Source organism: Muscardinus avellanarius (genome assembly GCF_963383645.1).
Source record: "Muscardinus avellanarius genome assembly, chromosome: 7".
NCBI lineage: Eukaryota > Metazoa > Chordata > Mammalia > Rodentia > Gliridae > Muscardinus > Muscardinus avellanarius.
In genome coordinates this window covers 113,089,219-113,110,646 of record NC_137793.1, presented here as the reverse complement: position 1 = coordinate 113,110,646, position 21,428 = coordinate 113,089,219, and the positions used below count along the sequence as shown (strand labels likewise).

The 21,428-nt window shown below is 46.2% G+C and overlaps 1 protein-coding gene across 4 annotated transcripts in view; it reads left to right on the top strand.

Annotated features, from left to right (window-relative positions):
• DNM3 (dynamin 3) overlaps positions 1–21,428 on the top strand; it is a gene marked incomplete at both ends in the record, with an annotated part of 508,438 nt that overhangs the window by 471,224 nt on the left and 15,786 nt on the right. For all 4 annotated transcript variants that reach the window (XM_080699096.1, XM_080699095.1, XM_080699094.1 and 1 more), the window contains 3 exons: positions 1,883–2,047; positions 12,699–12,925; positions 14,270–14,506. In XM_080699096.1, the coding sequence (XP_080555222.1) occupies positions 1,883–2,047; positions 12,699–12,925; positions 14,270–14,506 (629 nt within the window). The remainder of the gene's footprint in view (positions 1–1,882; positions 2,048–12,698; positions 12,926–14,269; positions 14,507–21,428) is intronic.

Here is a 21,428-nt window from a genome sequence, read left to right as displayed (position 1 = left end):
TGGGAGCGTAGCCCGGAGGTAGAAGGGTTTCCAAGAACCCCAGTACCACCAAAAGATAAAATTAAATTTAAAAAAATAAAAAAATAGGGCTGGGGGTATAGCTCAGAGGTAGCATGCCCCTGCATTTAATCCCCAGTCCAAAAGCATCAGTAGTAATAATAATAACAATGGTAATAATGAGAGGAATAGCAGGCGTGCAGGGCAGGAGAGGGGTGCTGGGGCCTGAGGGTTGTGGGGGCTTGTCAGGAGGCATGACAGGTCCTGAGAGGTGGGTCAGTGCTGGGAAGAGCGGGCTCCAGGTGAGGGGAGCTGTTTGCAGAAACACGAAGGTTGGAATACACGTACTTTAGCCTTTTTTATAAGGTTGGAACTGGAAGTAGAATTCTGCTTTTGTTTTTCACCTTCGATGTCCAGGACGCATGTGGAGAGTCTGGCAGTTCTCAATGAGCCGCAACTAGTCAAAAAGGGAAGGAACTAACTTTGATGCAGCCCCCAGGAGGCCCTGTGCGGGGTCCGCACGTAGGTCAGCAGTGGAGAAGGGCAGTTGTTCAGGAGAGTGACAATGTATTATTTGAATGTGTTTTTTAAGCATTTGATATTTCTGAGCGAGGGAAGCCAATATAAAAGATTATATATTTCTATATTTGTTACTGTTGATTTTGCGGGCTATAAATATTCCTTACACACACACGTACACACACACACACACACACACACACACACACACACACACACCAATGCAAAGGACACACTTGTCCCGTGTAGATCCAGATAAGCTGTTTAGCATGGTGCTTTGCCCAGAACTGATTGGATGATTGAAAACCTGGCAGATCAAAGTGTGTACATTCCCAAAGAAAAGGACTTTGTGTCCACGTTGGAAGCAATAAATTATTTCCCCTTTTTACATTCATAATTAAATCTTTCCAAATACCAGAAAGAAGCCAGACTGCTACCCATATCTGCATCATATTTGGGGGCTTAAATGGCCTAACCTGACTTGGAATGGAGACCATTTGCTCTAAATTGATTTCCATGTCAAGCCAAGAGGTCAGCCCCAGCATGATGAAGAGACCATTGCAGCCCAGCCTCTGGTGCATAAGCCAAAATTAATTAACCCGAGTCCTATAGTATCGAAAACAGATGCTTCCCGCATGTTGCACAAATAAATTCTTTGTGTATAGATGAGTTCTGTTTTGTTCAAAGAATAACAAGTTGGAAGTAGAAATGGTACATTTTTTCCACCACAGAACCAGCCTTTAGTAGCGATGACAGAAGCCTGGATTTGCATAACAAATTCCAGGAAGAACAGGGAAGAATCAATTATGTCCTATATCTCTAATTTTGGCTCTAGGCCAGTCCTAAGAGATTTAGTTTTGAATCTGGGCTGATGCAACCCAGAGAAGATGTAAAGACGCCAAAACAGCATCAAGGTTTTTCCTAATCTCTACAGTCCCTAGAGACACCTCCCAGAGGTTCACATCTGCGTCCTGGGTTTGGACGCAGTTCTTTGGCCAGCTTACAGATGGCTTAAGAGTAGATTGTCCTCAAGAGATATGTGGTCAGGTGCTCTGTTCATTTTTGTTATCCAGCTAAACATTCACTGAGAATTAACATACTTGCTTTTGTGAGAATATGGTAGGCTAAAAGTAGAATAACAACTGATCGCTTTTCAAATTCACTGGTGGGTGATATGATAAATAGGTTACCAAATAATGGCATGGATTCCAAATACACTAAGCAGAGGATGTTGGTCATTTGGTAATATCTGGTGTTTCCTTCTCCTCCTCCTCCTCCTCCTCCTCCTCCTCCTCCTCCTCCTCCTCCTCCTTCTTTTCTTTTTCATGAAGGTGAGATAATCCATGTTTTGTTTCCTTTCTATAAGAATGAAAACGATGAGAATGGCCAAGCAGAAAACTTTTCCATGGACCCACAGCTGGAGAGGCAGGTGGAGACCATCCGCAACCTTGTGGACTCCTACATGTCCATCATCAACAAGTGTATTCGAGATCTGATTCCAAAAACCATAATGCACCTCATGATCAATAACGTAAGTGACTCTAAACTGGCCCCTTTGAACTTCTCATGTATCCGAGGATGGAAATCGAGCACATTTTCTTTGAGGCAATTTCTGGATAATAGAAATATCTATTCCCCAAACTGGTTGATGGATTTTTTTCTTTACAAAGTAAAAGTAAGTGACTGATCAATGAAAGAAAACTTAAAACCTCTAGCTACAGTACTAAGGTGTTCCTCATTCTTTCTCTTCTAGAAGGGTGTTCTAGAAGAGCAGATATACTATATTCATGGTCATGGTATGAAGTGATTACAAAGCCAGCAATAAAACCAAGGGCTCTGGCTCAGAGACCTTGAAATTAAAGGCAAAGGATATACTTTTACCTACATGTACTTACACACCGGTGTTACTGTGATTGTTTTCATCATAGTAAACTATGGATGCTAATGTGCGTGTGTGTGTGTGTGTGTGTGTGTTACCAGGGATTGAACCCATGGGGATTCTACCTCTGAGCTACATCCCCAGCCCTATCAGCCCTATTTTGTTTGTTTGTTTGTTTGTTTTTTGCAGTTCTGGGGAGGGAACCCAGGGGCGTTCTATCTCCAAGCTACACCCCCAGTTCTATTTTTTATTCTTTATTTTGGCAGAGTCTCACTGAGCTGCAGAGGGCCTCACTAAGTAGCTGAGGCTGTCTGTGAACCACGGTCCTCCTGTCTCAGCCTCCCAAATGCTGGGATTACAGGTGTGCACCACCACGCCTGGCTCCCAGCCCTAGTTTTGATTTTTATCTTGAAGCAGGTTCTCACTAAGTTGCAGAGATCCTCATGAAGTTGTTGAGGCTGGCCACAAACCTGCAATCCTCACATCTCAGCCTCCCAAGTATTGGGATTACTTGTGTGCGCCACCACGCCTGGCTACAGACGCTATTTTAACTTAAGAGAGGGCTTCTTGCCTTATCCCTTGGATATAAAGTTGCCTTTGCTCTTAGAAGGGTGATATGACCACATGTCTTTAAGCATCCTGCTATACTAGTCTTCAGTAGATTTACACTATCCAGAATGTCTCCTTTCAGGATCATATGAAGCAGTCTAGATGTTATCCTTAAATTGTGGCATCTGGTTTGGTTCTTTTCATAGTTAACTTTAAAAGAAATAACACAAAAAATTATCAGGGAAGTCATATTTTAGAAAAGAAGGCTGTAATGAGGTGTTGTATAGCAGGTTTTTCTGAATCTCTCTACCAGCGAGACATCAGCAATTTTATTCCCAATTATCTTCCAAAGACATATTTTTTGTCTTGTCCAAAGACATGTCGAACAATGACATATTAGGAACATTGCTTATGAGAAATACAAATCAGATGAAAAACCAGCAAAAAGAGCCCCAAACTATAATTCAGAAGAAACCTGGGTTCTCGGCCTTTTTCTGCTACTGACTTATGCTGGCCTAAGTCATTTATCTTCTCTGAGAGAGATTCATCCAGGGGACAGTCAGCACGAAAGTACCGTGGGAGAAAAACATGGTTGCTGTTGAAGAGTTATAAAAGGCTACTTCTCAGAGTTCGAGATTCATTTCAGAATTTAATTTTAAGTCTGACAATCCCTCAGTGCCCATGATCTTTGCAATCTCTTCTGTCAGAAGCACCAAGCACTCAGGTGTCGATCTCATCTTTGACATAGATTTTATGCTTCCAGGCGGGCTTAGCAGTAGGCTTTAAGGTCTACGCCACAGGTGGTAGATACATCAGAAATGTGGAAAGTAGGAGTAGCATGTCCCCTGTCATCAATGGTCTGCTGTGTGACCTGAGGATACTTTGGCCCCTCTGAGCTGAAATCAGCCACTTCTACAACTTCAGTCGGAATACAGAGGTAGCTCGGACAACCATGAGGGAAATTGGGGGGAAAAATTTGTGGCCGTGAGCCACTTAGAAAAAAACTAAGTATTAAACAAATAGTCTGTGTCGTTTTAAAATGACCCTCTTAGCTTTGCTTAAATGAATTCAGGTTGTTTTGCTGCGGTATATCCAGGCACTTGCTTATTTAAACATCCTCCTGATTAGGGATCATTTATCTTTCCCTGTTTTACCAAGTCATTAGCCCGCCATTCGTGCAGACACGGCTCCCTCCATTAAACCGCCAGCGTGGGGAACAGCACTTCCTGTCCAGCACTGTGCAGTCGCTTGAATTAGCTAAAGGAAAAACAAGTCTTATTGTAAATCAAGTCTACTTTCACCGTCTCAAGAAACACACACACACACACACACACACACACACACACACACGCAAAAGCTGGGGCAATTTCCCTCGCTCCTTACCGTAGTGTGTGCCTGCTTTAATGAAAGGGTAACCCCTCACCTCTAACGTATTATCCTTAGAGGCGGAGGCTCTGCGGGCCGTCTGGAGAGAGACCTCACAGAACCTTGAAAAAGACTTCAATTAAGACCTGATCCCTGAGGTCAGACCTCGAAGCAAGACTAACAAGAAGACAACAGTTTCACAGATGCGGAATCCCCATGAGGGCACGGTTACCTTCCTTTGAAATCTAACTTTTTTTTACCTATGAGAAATTAGTTTTACATATCTAAAATGACTGTTTTTCTTTTGGTTTTAAAAATATACAGATATAAATATATAATTTTATAGATATAATATATATCACATTAATAAATTCTGTATCTGTAAAAAATATGTATTAAGTATGATATAATTTTATATTTATAAAAGTATATACTGCCTGGTATAGTGACACAAGCCTATATTCCCAGTACTTGGGAGGCTGAGACAGGAGGATCACAAGTTTGAGGCCAGCCTCAGAAACTTAGTGAGACCCTTTTTCCAAATAAAATTTTTTTTTTTTGGTGGTACTGGGGTTCCTGGAAGCCCTTCTACCTCCGGGCTACACTCCCAGACCTCTTTTTACATTTTATATTTGGAAACAGGGTCTCCTAAGCCAGCGCACGCGGCTGGCTTCGAACCTGCGCGATCCTCCTGTCTCTGTCTCCCAAGCGCGGGGATTACAAGCGTGCGCCACCACGCCCGGCCCAAATAAAATTTAAAAAATAGGGCTGGGGATGTACCTCAGAGGTAGAATGTCCCTGGGTTCAACCCCTAGCAACACACACACATACATACACACACACACACACACATACACACAAACATGTGTATTTATACAGATATAACATACACATTATATGTTTCTAAGTTACATATACATCTAATTCTAAATATGTAGAATTATGCATTACCAAAAATGCACCCCACTGAGTTCAAGAAAACACAAACAGCAAACACCCGGCACTGTGCCAGGCAACCGTTTGGTTCTTTTTTCTATTTATTTGACTTAAAGTGAAGACCTCTTCACAGGAGAGAATTAGTAAACAGAGTCACAGCTTGTAAACTCATAGTTTGACTCCTCATTCTGCGTCCTAGCCCTGAACCCAGCTGTCGCTCCAAATGGCTTTGGGTGACAAAGGTAGCTGTTCTCTGGCCCCGAGAAGCCGCTGGCACCGGGCCCCTGTTTCTTGCTCATCCTGTGAAGCAGATCGGAGGCTTTTGCTCTCTGAAATGGGAATGGCTGCCCGGCCTTCTGAAAAAGGAATATGTTCCAGCCAAGTTTCATAAAGTTCAGAATTTGGTGGGCAGTTTCCTTTGAAAGTTTACATTAAGCGTCCAGCCGCTCGGGCGTCCATATGGAATTGTTTAAGGAGTTTAGAAGCCAGCCATAAATGCCTTGCCTCAGACATACTGTAAGCCTTTGTCTGTTGAAACGCCGCAGCTGTTTCATTACTTAAACATACCAGGTAACGGCAGCGCAAAGAAATTGCACGTTTATGACGGGCGGCCGCCCTGGCCAGGCCCCAGGCACAGAGGCGGGGTTCCGTCCACGACTTCGCCCGCGTACACCATTCCCCACTGCAAGCCCTTTGTTTTTTGTTTCGATGGTGGTGAGGATTGAACCCAGGAGCATTCTGCCTCTGAGCTACACCCCCAGCCCTGTTTTTTAATTTTTTTTACATATTGAAACAAGTCGAATATCTCACTGAGTCACAGGGGGCCTCACTAAGTCGCTGAGGCTGGCTGTGAACCTGCGATCCTCCTGTCTCAGCCTCCCAAGTCCTAGGACCACACGCATGCGCCGCCGCGGCCCATTCTGACGGCTTCTCTCTAGTTATTCATCAGAGAATCGAAGCGGGGGGTCCAGCTTCACTCTGAAAATGTCTGTGGCATGTAGTTCTGTTTGAACTGGGAAACCAGCGTGGATACCTGTTGCTAATAAGTGAGAGCCTGAGGTTTGAAAGATCGGTGTGCCCAGGACCGCCCAGCTGGACGCGTAGACCCAAGTCTGAAACCATCTTCCCCATCTCCAGTCTTAAGCTTACGCTGCCTTCATGACAGATAATGCCCGGGACAGGCTCAGGAAAACCGAGTCAGCTCTGGAGAACCGGAGGGCTCATCCAGCCACAAGATACACCCACAGGAACATCTTCCCAGAGGGATCTTTTTGTTTATTTATTTATTTATTTATGTATTTTTTTAAAATTTTTTCTTTTTTTAACTTGAAGATCTAATTAGGATTTGTTTGAATTTGAGGAACAATGCTTTAAGATTTCAAACATTCGAATACAAAATGGAGCATAAAAGCTTTTATGGATTCTTTTTTTAAAAAAAACACCCAGATATGCAACCTGGAGGCATTTCTCAGTTGGAACGCCAGGCAGCCGAGCCCCGGACCCCTGGAGTCCACGTTCCCACCCCGGGCCGCTGGCACTTCACTGGGAAATTGGGAACATGTGCCCTCATTTCAAAACGTGCTGTGACTTCAGTGTGTATGAAGTGTTGTTTTAAATGTCTATTATTTGAGTGGAAAACACATCTTAAATACCAGAGTTCTATTCTGGTATTTAGACCACTGATCTATTTCCATGAGCCAAAAATTCAAACACCCTGCTGAAGCAAGAGAAAGCCACCAGGATCCCAAACTCCCAGTCTGCTCCCCACCCTCCTGCCCCACGCCTCGCCAAGGCTAATCATTTTCTTTCCATTTTTTCTTTCTTTCTTTCTTTCTTTCTTTCTTTCTTTCTTTCTTTCTTTCTTTCTTTCTTTCTTTCTCTTTCTCTTTCTTTCTCTCTGTTTCTTTCTCTTTCTCTTCTTTCTTTCTTTCTCTTTCTCTTGCCTTTCTTTCTCTCTCCTTTCTTTCTTTCTTTCTTTCTTTCCTTCCTTCCTTCCTTCCTTCTTTCTTTCTTTCTTTAATTTCTTTGTACCAGGGATTTAATTTAGGGGCATTCTACCTCTGAGCTATACCTCAATCCCTATTTTATTTTAGGTGGTGCTGAGAATTGAAACCAAAGATTTTCTACCTCTGAGTTACACCTCCAGCCCTATTTTATCTTTTTTATTGACACTGTGTCCCACTAAGTTGCAGAGGGCCTCAGTGAGTTGCTGAGGCTGGCTGCACACCCGTAATCCTCTTGGCTCAGTCTCCCGAGTACTAGGATTCTAGGCATGCACAATTACCGCTCTAAGTACTGGGACTGTGGGCTTCTTTTTGATTTTGTAACAGGGTCTCCCTAAGTTGCTGAGTCTGGCCTCAAACTGGCAATCTCGGCCTCCCAAACACTAGGCCTCCAGGCGTGCCCCTCACACCCAGCTCGCTCTCTCTCTCCTTTCCTTATACCTTGGTTCAACCTTTCTGAGCTTTGGAGTCACATGGAATGGGCCGTCTTGTGTCTTGACTTTTTTTGCCCTGTAGTACATTGGAGAATCCATGGAAGTCTGCTTTTGGAGGAAAGAAATCCTCCTTAGTAATTAGCAGAATTAGATCGAAAAATTAGAGGAAAAAGATGGGGCTTGAGTTGATTTAGAGGAACTGGAAGATCTCAAAGAGCCATGAAAGTCACCAAGCCCCCAAAGCTAGACAAAATCAAACTTCTCAGTAAACTTCTGCCTCCTGTGTTCTTTTAGCTTTTATTTTATTTTTTATTTTTTGCAGTACTGGGGATGGAACCCAGGGGCATTCTACCTCTGAGCTACACCACCAGCCCGATTTTTTAGTCTTTATTTTGAAACAGGGTCTCACTGAGTTGCAAAGGGCCTCACTAAATAACTGAGGCTGGCCTCAAACCACGATCTTCCTGTCTCAGCCTCCCAAGTGCTGGGATGACCAGCGTGAGCCGGGTGTGGTTCCCTGTGTTCTTTGAATTAGAGATGCCACCCATGCTCCTTAAGGTCACCCTCCCAGCTAGACTCAGAGGCCTTAAGAAAATGACAACTCAGCCTTCAGGACCTCCAGGACCTCCTCCAGACGCCCTCCTGTTTGGGAAGGCATGGAAAGGCCTCAGCCATAGCAGCGTACTCCAGGTTGCAGAGAAGGGTTAAAGCCAGGGAGGAAGGCACGTGGCCCCTTTTACGACCTCGCATTCCTTTACCCTGAGCTGGGACACTGCTCGTGATGTCTGTTTATCCAGCCGGGAGAGGCTGAGCCGGAATGAGGTTTCTGTGGGTGAGAATTTTTGCAAAACCTTACAAAGATGTATGGGTTATAAGGTGTTAAAATGTAAAGCATAAATATTGTTTCAAATCTCACATCCAAGTATAATTAGTTTGTTAGGTTCTGGGAGGTTCTTTTCTGAACACTGTCACCTAAGAGGGATCCACTGGACCTCCGACTCTCCCAGAATCCTGGATGGAAATCTTTGCACCACTAACACACAGACTGCTCAGAAAGTCCCTGAAGTTTCTGGAAACTCCCTGAAGTCCTCCCACCTTTGTTCTAAACTCCAGTTGCAGTATCACAAAGGCAGGCTCCCAGGAGGAGAGGAGAGGGATCTAAAATCATACTTAAGTGCAAAATAAGATGGTGACCTGTGCTCCGTATTTCTACATCACCCGATACCTCCACTATTGCAGTAGCTCTGTTATTCTCCTCCCGGTACATACCCAATGCCAATTTTGTCTAGGTATAGAAAAAATGGCTTTTGTTTATTGAGCATTAACTACATGTGTCATGGAGCACCTTATATTTATTTGTATTTAATCCTCTCAAATCTGAATGTGTGTGTGTGTGTGTGTGTGTGTGTGTGTGTGTGTTGGGGATTGAACCCAGGGGTGTTCAATCCCTGCATCCCCAGCCCTACTTTTTACTTTGAAACAGGTTCTTGCGACGTTGATGAGGGCTTTGCTAAATTGCTGAAGCTGACCTCAACCCTGTGATCCTCCTGTTTCAGACTCCTGACTCTTGGGATTACGGGCATGTGCCGCCATGCCTGGCTAATCCTCCCAACTCTCAAAGCAGCGACCGTCATCATCTTATTTTACAGATGAGGAACCTGCATTTTAAAGATCAGTAACTGTTAGACCTAGGACGTCAATCCTGCCAGTCTCATTCCAAAGCTTGCGTTCCTCACCCCTATTGCCATTTTCTCGGATGCAAGTAACACGTGTATTATTTCAGAACATCGCCATTGCTTTCCGACAGCAGGCAGATTTTAGTGTGTAATGTTATGACATGGAAGATTTGAAGCAGATCTTTGATGGCTACGCCGAAGCCGCCTGTGTGATTGTATTTCGTGGCTTGACAGCTGCTTCTTCATTCAGATATGCTTTAAATATCTTCCTGGAAGAATCTTCTCATAAGCCGTATTTTAATAGATCCTAAGTGATACTCCAGAAAGATGTAAAGCTCCAAAAAGGAGTTTAATCCAGCTGATGGCTCATGCCAGGAAACTTGTCTGGCTTGGAGTTTTTTAAGTTGTGCTGTGTGTCCAAGTGCAAACACACATCTGACAACGAAAGGTCTGTGCACACGGCCATGCTTCCCTGGGTACCTCGAGTACGCCTAGAAGTGAGTACATCTTCCCGGAAGGGTTAGGATTGACCCTAAGGAAGCCAAATGTACTGCCTTACCTCTAAACATCGCTGCTGCCATTGCCCCAGGAGTTTTCAGGTGTCCCTTTCACCGGGACGTTTATCCTTGAGATATATTTGAGCATCCTCTCCCTTCATGTACAAAGGACACCAGTCCAGTGCCCTGTACACTGTCATGTATACGCACCACCTTGTCTGGCCTACTATGGCCTGGCCAAACTAAACCCGCATCAGCTCACCAGTGGTCTACGAGCACTTTCTCATGGACCCGTCGCTATGACTGTCCTTGCACATTCTTTTTCAATCATAACCAGATTGTTTCTCCTCAAGACCCTCTTTTATTGTCCCACTCACTTGCTTAAAAGCCTTCTCCTGCTCCCCGATGCCAAGTGGATAAGGTCCAAACACGTTTCCTTGGCGTTTCTGTTCTGCCCCAGCGTTACTGGCCAAGTTGACCCTCAGCAACTATTGTAACTAGCACAAACCCTCTACCCCGCCAGACGGTTACACATTAGATTGCTCAGACATTAGGGTGCACATTAGATTGGTACACATTATAATACAGGGTACACATTAGATTGCTTAGACATTAGGGTCACTCCTGGTTTAAAAAGTATGTGCAGGGGACACTTTTTATTTCGCCACAACGGGGCTATGACTTAGCTGGATTTTTGATTAATAGAATTTACATGTTTTGATACCTTTAAAAAGTAATGGAGCCAGGTACAGTGGTCCATGCCTGTAATCCCAGTACTTGGGAGGCTGAGACCGGAGGACTGCAGCAACTTAGTGAGGCTCTCAGTAACCCAGCAAGGTCCTGTTTCAAACTAAAAAGAACTGAGGGTGTAGCTCAGAGTCAGAAAACCCCTGGGTTCAGTCTTCAGTACCCCTCAAAGTGAATAAATAATGAAGCTATGTATTTTAGATTATTCCTATCTCTGAATTTTAAATTTAAATACAGTCCGGGAACCTTGAAGCGTGACGGGTACTCTGTTGTCTGAATTCAAAGCAATTAAATGCACTGAGATGTACCCATGACTCTAGATAAGATTTAACTTGCTCATGTAACAGAGGAACCAAAAACCTCTAGTTGGCTTATTCTACTGGGTTTCAGCTCATCAACAGACTTGCTTCAGTCTATGGTGGCGATGTTGAGGCGGATGGGGGCAGCTCAGTGATCCAGGGTGCGCTCCGCGTGCACGAGGCTCTGGATTCGATCCCCGGCACTGCAGAGAATGATCATGATGCTTCACGATAAATTGCCTTTTCTTAGCCCAGTGTGGTGGTGCACGCTTGTAGTCCCAGCATTTGGGAGGCTGAGATGGGAGGATCACGGTTCACAGACAGCCTCAGCTACTTGCCTTTGCAACTCAGTGAGACACTTTTTTTAAAATAAAGAATTTTAAAAGTAGGGCTGGGGGTGTAGCTCAGAGGTAGAATGCCCCTGGGCTCCATCCCCAGTACCGACCGCAAAAAAAAAAAAAAAAAGAAAAAGAAAAAAAAATGCCGTTTCTAAATACTAGGGATAAGTTAACTGAGCATACAACTCCAAGTCAAAAGATTTGAGGTACATCTTGGAGCTGGTGACCTTGGGCAACTTACTTAAGCTCACTGAGCTGTTTCTGCTCCTCTAACACTGGGGCTGTGCTGCTTCCTCCGCGTGACGGGAGAACTGAGTCAGAGCTCCGAGGACAGCGAGTGCAGCCACGCGTCACGGAATCCCACATTTACCGCTTCACATTTCATATTTCCGACGTGCAGACGCCCCTCCCACTCCAGGGCATCTTGACACTGTTACAGTTTAATTGGTTTTTACCCTTCTTAGTGTCACATGAAATAGTCGCATCTCTTAAAATAGCTGGTATCTTATACATCTGATGAAATGTGGCGGTTGGCTCTCTTTATGATGCCCTGCGCCAAACACATCCTCCCATCGCATCCTGCTACAAGACACCACCCCCACCCAGGACTCATATGGGTTGTCTGTAATATACATTATTTTTATCTGTCTGTGATGATATGGAAAGCTATGACACCTCCTATTAGTCTGTCTCTATTGACTGGCTTTTATTTGTAAACTAGAAAAGACGAATGCATGTCTGTTTTTATTTTCTTTTTTTGAGGGGTACTGAGGATTGAACCCAGGAGTATTCTGCCTCCAAGCTACATCCCCAGCCCTTTCTATTCTTTATTTTAAAATCGTATCTCACTAAGTTGCAGAGGGCCTCACTAGGTAGCTGAGACTGGCCACGAACCTATGATCCTCCTGACTCAGCCTCCCAAGTACTGAGATTACGGGCGGGCACCACCACGCCTGGCTTTTATTTTTTATTTTGAAACAGTCTCGTGAAGTTGCTGAGGGCCCCACTTAGTTGATAAGGCTGACCCTCCTCCTGGCCCCGCCTCCCAAGTCTCGAGATTACAGGCATGCCCACCATGCCCAACCACCAGTTTCTTTACATCGCTGTTTTCTGTTGAAAATATTGCTGCTTGCCTCACGCTACCCCCCTCTCCTGTACGCCAACATCGAAGAACACTCACACGACTGACGGGCCGTTTGGTGGTGGCCAGGCTCGGTCTCTTTAACTCAACCACTTTATCCTTCAGTGTGGACAGCCAGGTGGCAGAGGGGAACCTTGCTTGCACTGGCACTGATGCTAGTGAAGGCAGCAAAACACAGGAGCAGTCGGATACGTGACTGGGCTCTTTATCCAGGGTGGACACAGGGGCTTTGTCCACGGGTGGCGGGCGGCACGCACTGTCAACACCAGCCGGGCAGCCGCTTATCCTCATGTTGTATCTTTCCGTGGTGGTCGGCAGGTTAAAGACTTCATCAACTCAGAGCTCCTGGCGCAGCTATACTCTTCCGAGGACCAGAACACACTGATGGAGGAGTCCGCCGAGCAGGCTCAGCGCCGGGATGAGATGCTCCGGATGTACCAGGCCCTGAAGGAAGCCCTCCTGATCATCGGTGACATCAACACAGCCACGGTGTCCACCCCGGCGCCCCCGCCTGTGGACGACTCCTGGCTACATCATTCCCGCAGGTAGGGAGCTGGCCCTGCATCGTTTTCTGAGAATGTCCCCTAAACCAACACGAACCCCAAAGAAAAGGAGGGAAAATGCTATTCAAGTTCAGGAACAAGGGGGTCAGTGTAACCAACGTCCTTCAAAAATAGTGCAGTGTGTCCCTTCGATGGAACTTTATATAGTCACTTAAAAAGATCAGACAGGTCCTTAGTTCTGAAATGCAGATAATCAAGTTATTGAAAAGCTTTTTAAAAATGTAGCTGGGCATTGTGGCGCATGCTTGTAATCCCAGCATTTGGGAGGCTAATACAGGAGGATCATGGTTCAAGGACAGCCTCAGCTACTACTTAGTGAGGCCCTTTGAAAATCAGGGAGATAAATAAAATCAGGGAGACAAATAAAATAAAGAATGAAAAATAGGGCTGGGGGTGTAGCTTGGAGGTAGAATATCCCTGGGTTCTATCCCCAGTACCTCAAAATAAAAATAAAAAAATACTGTAGAACATTGTTTTGTGTTCTGTGATACACAGAAAAGCAACTTATATATAGAGAGAAAACACATGTTTATGCATATGTTGAACATAGCTAGAAAGGATTCACCAGAAATCGTGACTGGAATTGTCCACCTGCCTGTTTATGCCTTTTGTGACAAGTATCTGATTCACATAGCCCAAAAGGAACCATTTTAAAGGCAGCTGGGAGCTGGGCGTGGTGGCGCATGCTTGTAATCCCAGTACTTAGGAGACTGAGACAGAAGGATCGCAGGTTCGCGGCCAACCTCTGCTACTTACTGAGGCCTTCTACAACTTAGTGAGACCCTGTTTCAAAATAAAGAATAAAAAATAGGGCTTGGGGAGTAACTTGGAGGTAGAATGCCCCTAAATTTCATCCCCAGTACCTCTAAAAATAAAATAAAGCCAGGCGTGGTAGCGCACACTTGTAATCCCCACGCTTGGGAGGTGGAAGATTGCGCAGGTTCGAAACCCACCCCGCTGGCTTAAGAAACCCTGTTTCCAAAAAAAAAAAAAAAATATATATATATATATATATATATATATATATATATATATATGTATGTGTGTGTGTATATATATATATGTATGTGTGTGTGTGTATATATATGTATATGTGTGTATATATATATACATATATATATATATATATATATATATATATATATATATATTAGGTCTAGGAGTGTAGCCCAGAGGTAGAAGGGTTTCCAAGAACCCCAGTACCAACAATAATTAATTAATTAATTTAATTAAAGGCAGTCGGGAAGCCATAGGACTTCCCTCAAGACTGATTCAGACAGAAAGTGGGAGTGGAAGGGACCGACCCTGGCTGATCTCTTTCCTCAGGTCTCCTCCTCCGAGCCCCACGACCCAAAGGAGGCCGACCCTGGGCGCCTCCCTCACGAGGCCCACATCGGGCCGCGGACCTGCGCCCGCCATCCCGTCTCCAGGCCCCCACTCGGGAGCCCCGCCGGTCCCCTTCCGCCCTGGCCCTCTGCCTCCTCTCCCCAACAGCAGCGACGCCTTTGGAGCCCCTCCGCAGGTGCCCTCGCGGCCCACCAGGGCCCCGCCCAGCGTCCCCAGGTAAGGCTGGGCAGCCAGCGGGAGGGCACCCTGGTTCTCTTCTCATGGCATGACGGACAGAACCTATTGAAGAAGGAAAACTGCAAACATCTTCCCCACATACGTTTTGAGTTTCCCACTGACAGGGCGGCAGGGAGCCAGGGAAGATCACTGAACCCCGTTACACCACTGAAGGCGCCAGGCGTGGTCACTAAGGCCTCACAGCCAAGACTGGGTCCCGGGGCTGGTAGGATCTAGCTGAGGACTTGGTGGCCGGGTCATGGCTAACCATGTGCCCCGTAGGTCAGACTAGGCCAGAGAGCTTCTGGGCTGAGGCCGGGCCCCTTCACTTAGAAGATTCTAGAAAAACACTGGCCTGAAGACTTTTACCCATCTGCCGTCTGAATTAGGATCCTTACACCCCATATCATAACCATTCATGGAATCTATGCACAGTCCAACTGATTTATAACTTTTTTAAAAAGTAGCCAGAGAAAATTTTTAATATAAACATAGAGGTGGCTGTGCATGGTCGCTAATCATATATATAAAAGCTGGAATGCTGTAAATTTGAATAATAGATTTTGATACTCATAAGCAGATTTTAGGGCCTCGGCATGAAACAGTGTAGCTAATCAGTGGTAGAAATTGAGAGCGAGGTGGTGGTGTACTCCGCGTCCCCACACAGACAGTCAACGCACCTTAGTAGACTCAGACTTCACCTTAGTAGACTCAGACTTCGGCTGTAGAATGCAGATTTCTAAGCCAGGTGTGGTGGCGCATACCTATAATCGCAGTACTTGGGAGGCTGAGACAAGAGGATCGCAGGTTCAAGGACAGCCTCATCAGGTAGTTGAGACTTTCATCAACCTAGCGAGACCCTGTTTCAAAATAAAAGTAAAATAGGACTGAGAGTGTAGTTCAGAGGTAGGGTGCCCTTGGGTTCAATCCCCAGTACCCCCCCACACACAAGAATCAGATTCCTAAGGGATAAGGTATGATGGGGTTTCCCTGCTCCAATCAGAAATTTAGGGGGAAAAAATTGGCCCAGACATAAAGTTAATTCTTTTTAATTCAGAGAATTAGAACATTCCTCTGCTCCATGAGGGAAAACCCAACTTCCTCTGTGCCCCAAAGACAGAGGTGACTTTGGCCACCCACAAAGATAGTCGCGTCAACCTCTGATTACAACATCAAGGTTTCATTTTCGTCTTGGGGTGCTGGAGGACCTGAAGAGGGGCCTTAAGGGTCCTAGGAGCCCAAGGGTGCCGCAGGAACAAGCAGGGCCTTGGGAGCCAGAGTCTTGGGCCGTTGTGGCTGCAGGTGTCTTTTCTGACCCCAAGGTAGGAGCTCCTCCTCTGTGGGATGGGGACTCTGCCATAACACACTGCTCAGATCCAGGATGAGGAGTTTCAAAGAATCTGAGAAAGGACCGCACTTCTTACTAGGACGGTCATTGTTCTAGTTCCAATCAAAGAACGTATTTACACGCTCTCAATCCTGCATTTTTCTCCCCTAAACTCAATAGACGTGGCAAATGATGTATCAGGAACCGAGCTAAATTTCTAGTGATAACAGCAACTGGGGACATTGTTGTGTTCTCGGTTCTGTATTACACTTTGCGTGTACATTTTTTGTGTGTTTATGGCTCACCACGACCCAACAGGATAAGCGATTATTCACTTTACCAAAAGGCACCACAGTTAAGTCACCGCCCATGGCTGTCAACCAGGCCTAGCGAGCCGCACTTTAATCCCAGGTGGTTGAAGCTGGTGCCCAGTCCCAGCCCTGCTGCAGCACCCTCCAGCTCCATGCTGCGCAGTCACCGTGTGGCCAGCCTGGGCATCCTGTGATGTGCAGCGGCAGCCCTTGTCTCTAAAGCTGCCTGTCGGTTGTTACCACTGAAAATATCTCTACACATTGGCAGTGTCCCTTCAGAAAGCAAAGTCTCTCTTTACCCAAGAACTACTGTACCGCAATGCTCAAAGGAAATTTCCTTCCCCATTGAAAAGGTAAAAAAAAAAAAAAGAAAACAGAAAACCATGAATATCTGTGTTGAACGTTGCTACAAGAGAGACCAAGATTGTTTCAGAAACTCTCAAACTGGCTGGGAAGCTGTGCCAGGGAGTCTCTGGGGTGGGGGGTGCTGGGGTGGGAGGCAGGGCCCCCCCACAGAGCCCTGGAGCCTGTTCTTCTGTCCGTCTGGCTGTGAGAAGGAACCCGGAGCGAACTGGCGGTCTGTCGCGGGTGCAGTGTATGTCTCCCCTGCTCGCTTGGTCGCTTTGTGTCTTGGTTTCTGATGAGTTAGAAAAGGCAGAAAAACCAACCTTGGGTGCTAAGCCGATCTGTCGAGCAGGGTGGAGTTTGCCCATGCTATTTTTGAGTTTGCATGCGGATGGAAATCAGGCAGGAATCCGCAGCCGGATGGCAGGGTGGGAGCCACGTATCTGGACCAGGAGCCACCAGGTTGAAGGGGGGCAATTGTTGCACTAATCGGAATTTCTCAAATACTCTCAAGTTAGATCCAGACTTAACTTGATCTGGCCTTGCAAGGAGCCCCAAATTTAAAACAGAAATGAGAGCACAGAGGAAAAGGGGGGCATGATGGTGGTTGTTTTGTGCTGAGCCTTCAAATTTCAATGCCAGCTCAGCACATGGGGAGGGAAATCCGTCGGGCCGGGAAAGGCGGGGGTCACCTGAGAGAAAGAGAGAGAGAGAGAGAGAGAGAGAGAGAGAGAGAGAGAGAGAGAGAGAGAGCGCAAGACAGATCCCAGTGCCCATTAAAGTCGAGCTTTTAGATGGAGAATTCCGACCACATAAAGTCTGTTTTTAATAAAAGCCAGATCAGGAATCCTAGCAAATGCAAGCCAGAAATGTGGTTTAAGATTTCAAAAAGGAAAGAGAGAGAGAGAGAGAGAGAGAGAGAGAAAGAAAAATGCAGAAAGCTCTTACAGAAATGTCACTTTTTATACTTATTTAAAATAATACTTTTCCTTTCAATATTTGCCTCTATTTTCTCTATTTAAAACTAAGAGAGTCGAAATGCCACTATTCCTCGTCTCTAAGAAAGCAACGTTTAGCTTTCCATAAAGGAAGTCTGATTTTTTTTCCCCCTTCAAGTTCCTTCCTTTCTGAAGGGACCTTTCTCTTCTTTCATCTGAAACCAGAAACAAGCTCATGAGGAGACAACACAGCACAAAGGTGCCCTCCATCTCCCTCCCTAGCTTTAGTATTCCAGAGGCAACAAGCCGGCTCTGAGCGCTCAGCAGTCGGCAGGAGACTGCCCCTCCGCATGGCTGTTCTCTGGGCGTCTCCCGACTCTGTTGGCAAGTGCGGATATGGACTCAGAAGAGCGCAGAGACTTTTATTTTAACCCTGCTCGGAGGGCATCAACCCCCTGGCAGTTGTGCAGAAATCATGAGGGCTCTGCCTCGTTTTAAAGCATCATTCACATCTCATCTTTCCATTGCCATGTACAGGGAGAGAAAGGAGAGAGCTGCTGGAGTTACCCTTGGCTGGGCTTTGCCCAGCTGCTCGGGCTGCTCCGGTTTATGTGTGTGGAGAGCCTTTTAGCGAGAGAGCGGGAAATACTGCAAAGCATGAGCCTGTTTTAATGAATTCCACCTGAGCCAGGGGCGCATCTCCATTCCCAGAGACCCAGGGGTCCGTATGGTTGCTCCTGTCATTACCAAGTGTGCACAGATCTGCGGGGTGTTTTCTAGCCCCAGACTGTCTGGACTATCCCCTCCCCTCTCACCTGAATTCTGCTTCTCTGAGGGGCTTGCTTTGAAAACCCACGCCAGCCTCGCCTTTGTCCAGCAAGGTGACCGTAAGCGGACATCACAGCCCCTGCTTAGGAACCCTGCTCTCTTCACTGAAGCTCTTACTCTTCATTAGACATCAACTTTACAGCCGATGGAGCTATTTTCAGTTCCAGCTTCTTAAAATTACTTAACTGGAAGTCACAGCCCTTCACAGGGAGAGAGCAATTAACTGGACCGAGTGTTTTTCCTGGCAGGAGCTGCCTCTGGTCTCCTCTCACTCATTTGTCTTCTCCCCACTCTTTGGTCAAAGCTGTTTTGCAGCGCTCAAGAGGGAAGGAAGCGGGAAGGGAAGGGTCCCTGTCCAAAGAAAAAAGAAACTTCATTTACCTCAATCTTCCATTCACACACAAAAAGTCAAGAAATAGAATTACTTTCTTTAAACCACCCAGGTTCAATGGTGTCTTTTTTTTAAAAATGGCAAACCTGAATCACTGGAGAGGATTTGACGTTGACCCCAGCTCATCTACATGATGGGAAACAAGAAATGGTCCATTCAAGGAGCTTCCAGTGAGCACCACGGGGCAGTTCAAATCCCCACGGCATGGACAGCGCGCTTAGCATCGAAGCTTCTCCACTACTCGTGCACATGTTAGAAGTCTCTTCCCAACCCCAAATAACTGGTAGTTGATGACTAAATCCATCATGTTAAAAGACATAAATCTCTCTACATAAGTACTCAAGCAAGGCATGGTGACACACACCTGTAATCCTAGTACTTAGGAGGCTGAGACAGGAGGATCTTAGGTGTTCAGTAACACAGTGAGACTGTCAGAAACCTTGTTATGAAACAAACATATAAAAAGGGCTGGGTTATAGCTTGGAGGTAGAATGACTCTGGGGGGGGGGGTGGAATATCAGTGCACTCGGTCCTTACTTTACAAAGATGAAGCCATCCAGTTCTTATCATTTAGTCTGATTCTGATTGGAATGCCTGACATTGATGGCTTGAGGTCTTCTCTCTCTCCGACAGAGCCTATGTGTGGACGCAAGTGACAGTCAATACACTATACCTTTTCTCTTAGGTCTGAGCCCTCATTTGGTTTCCTGTTTTCCACCTGTCCCCCAGGCTCTGAGTAAGGCCAGGCTCACAATTCTTATGAGTATGTCTTTGCGTCCCCCGTATCAAGGTTTGGTGCCCCGAAGGATGAAGCTGGCGAGCCTTGAAGTCGTGGGCTGAGTGTGCGTGGAAATTAAGCAACCTGGTGTGACTAGCCTGGGTCCATTCCCCCGCGGCCACATCCTGGACACCTCCGGCCGCACTCTCTCCCCAACAGCCCTGTAAAAGCTTGGTTTCTTTTGGCAGCTGAGTGTCATTTGAACAAACCATGAACTTCCCTGTGATGTCACACGGGCTATCCATTGTCCTCCCCATCCTTCCCTTTAAAGAACAAATAAAAAAGAGTTTACAGTTAGACACTGTGATTTTTCAGAAGACAGTTCTTCATTTTTAGCAACTGAATTTAAAAGTCAGGCCAAAAAAAAGTCATCAAAAGCATAATGGCTAAGAAACGACTTTGAGTCTTACCATTGTGAGGAGTCTCACGGAGCAACCACAATATGAAATTTGCTGCTGAGCCTCCTGCACAGGCATGTGCATGAGCGCACACACGCACACACACACATATGCACGCAGGCACATGCATGCGCACACGCGCACACACGTGCACACATGTGCACACACGTGCACGCACATGCACACACACGCACATGCGCACACACATGCACATGCACACACGCACGCGTACACACACACACACACAATTAATAATTTGCTATAGGTTCTACGTGAGCTGTCACAATGCCAAATATACTTTATTGAAAATAGAATTTTGGTCACATACTGCTACTAAAGAAAATATCCAATTAAATTTAAACCCCTCAATTAAACTCCTCATCAGACACCTCATTCCAGCTCCGTGATGCTTCTGGCTGTAACATAGTAGTCCACCGAAGCAGAGCAATGGTCAATGTCAGTGTTTCCGTCTGCACGTCTGGTTTTCCATCTGGTTTAAGTGAAAGTAAAATGATGCGGGTGGTTCCTTCTTGGGTCCAGCAAACTTGAGTCTCCTTTACACAAACATTCCCATCCTGCTGGGTTGAGAGGCCAAGGCCAGACCAGCTGCGGGCGAGGCCCAGAGCAGGGACCATACGGTGCTGATGGTCAGGCCTGGGCACCTTCTAGAAGCGTCCAGGTGGACTTTTCTCTCCCTTTCAGTTCTCAGGACCCTTCTTATCTTACTCTTCCAAACACTGATGTTGCAGGAGGGCAAGAGAAGGGGGAAAACAAGAAAGGGACTGCCAAAGCGATGCACAAGTGACAGTAACGCAGACCGGCAGCTGGAACTCTGCCGCCGTTAGCCCAGTGGAGACTGACATCAAGTTCACCAAACACAACTGCTTCCACATCCCATGACAAAACAAAACAAAAAGCCAATAGCCCTGTTATTGTCCTGTTTGGGGCTCCATTGCAAATCTTCAGCTCCCGCAAGTAAGCCTTTCCGTTTCAGGGTGCCCCGCCCCGCGCTGCATTTCCCTGATTGATAGAGGAAGACAGCCAGACCAGTGTAAAATGCACAGCTAATGACCATTCTCCTTCCTGTGGCCGCTCAGCCCCAAATTGCCACCACGTGGAATCTGCTGAATGTTCCTATAGAGAGGGGGAAAATCTGCCCAGTGTAAGCAGACACACACACACACACACACACACACACACACACACACACGAGCATGGGCTTCCGCATCATCTCCGTGTCTTCTTTCCCGCACTGTAAGATGGATTTTACTGGGAAACCTTCACGGTCAGACAGTTGCGGTCAGATGCCGTGTTTTTCAGCGACGTCTGGGTCCGCGACTCGTCACAGTTCTCTCCAAACAGAACACTCCAAGAACAGACTGCTGGGGCGCTTTTTCCTTCCCTTTGACTTCTCAACTGCTGAGAAAGATTAAAAGCGACATTTAAATAACACTTACAAGACTGGCTTTAGCTGCTCACAGCCAGGAAATTAAAAATGAAAACGTAAATGTGGCATCTTTCCCCAAGAACGGGCCACAAGAGCCTACCTCCAGCAGTAGGCGGGAGGAGCCAGGCAGGCAGCCCGCCGATGGCTTGATGGCGGCTG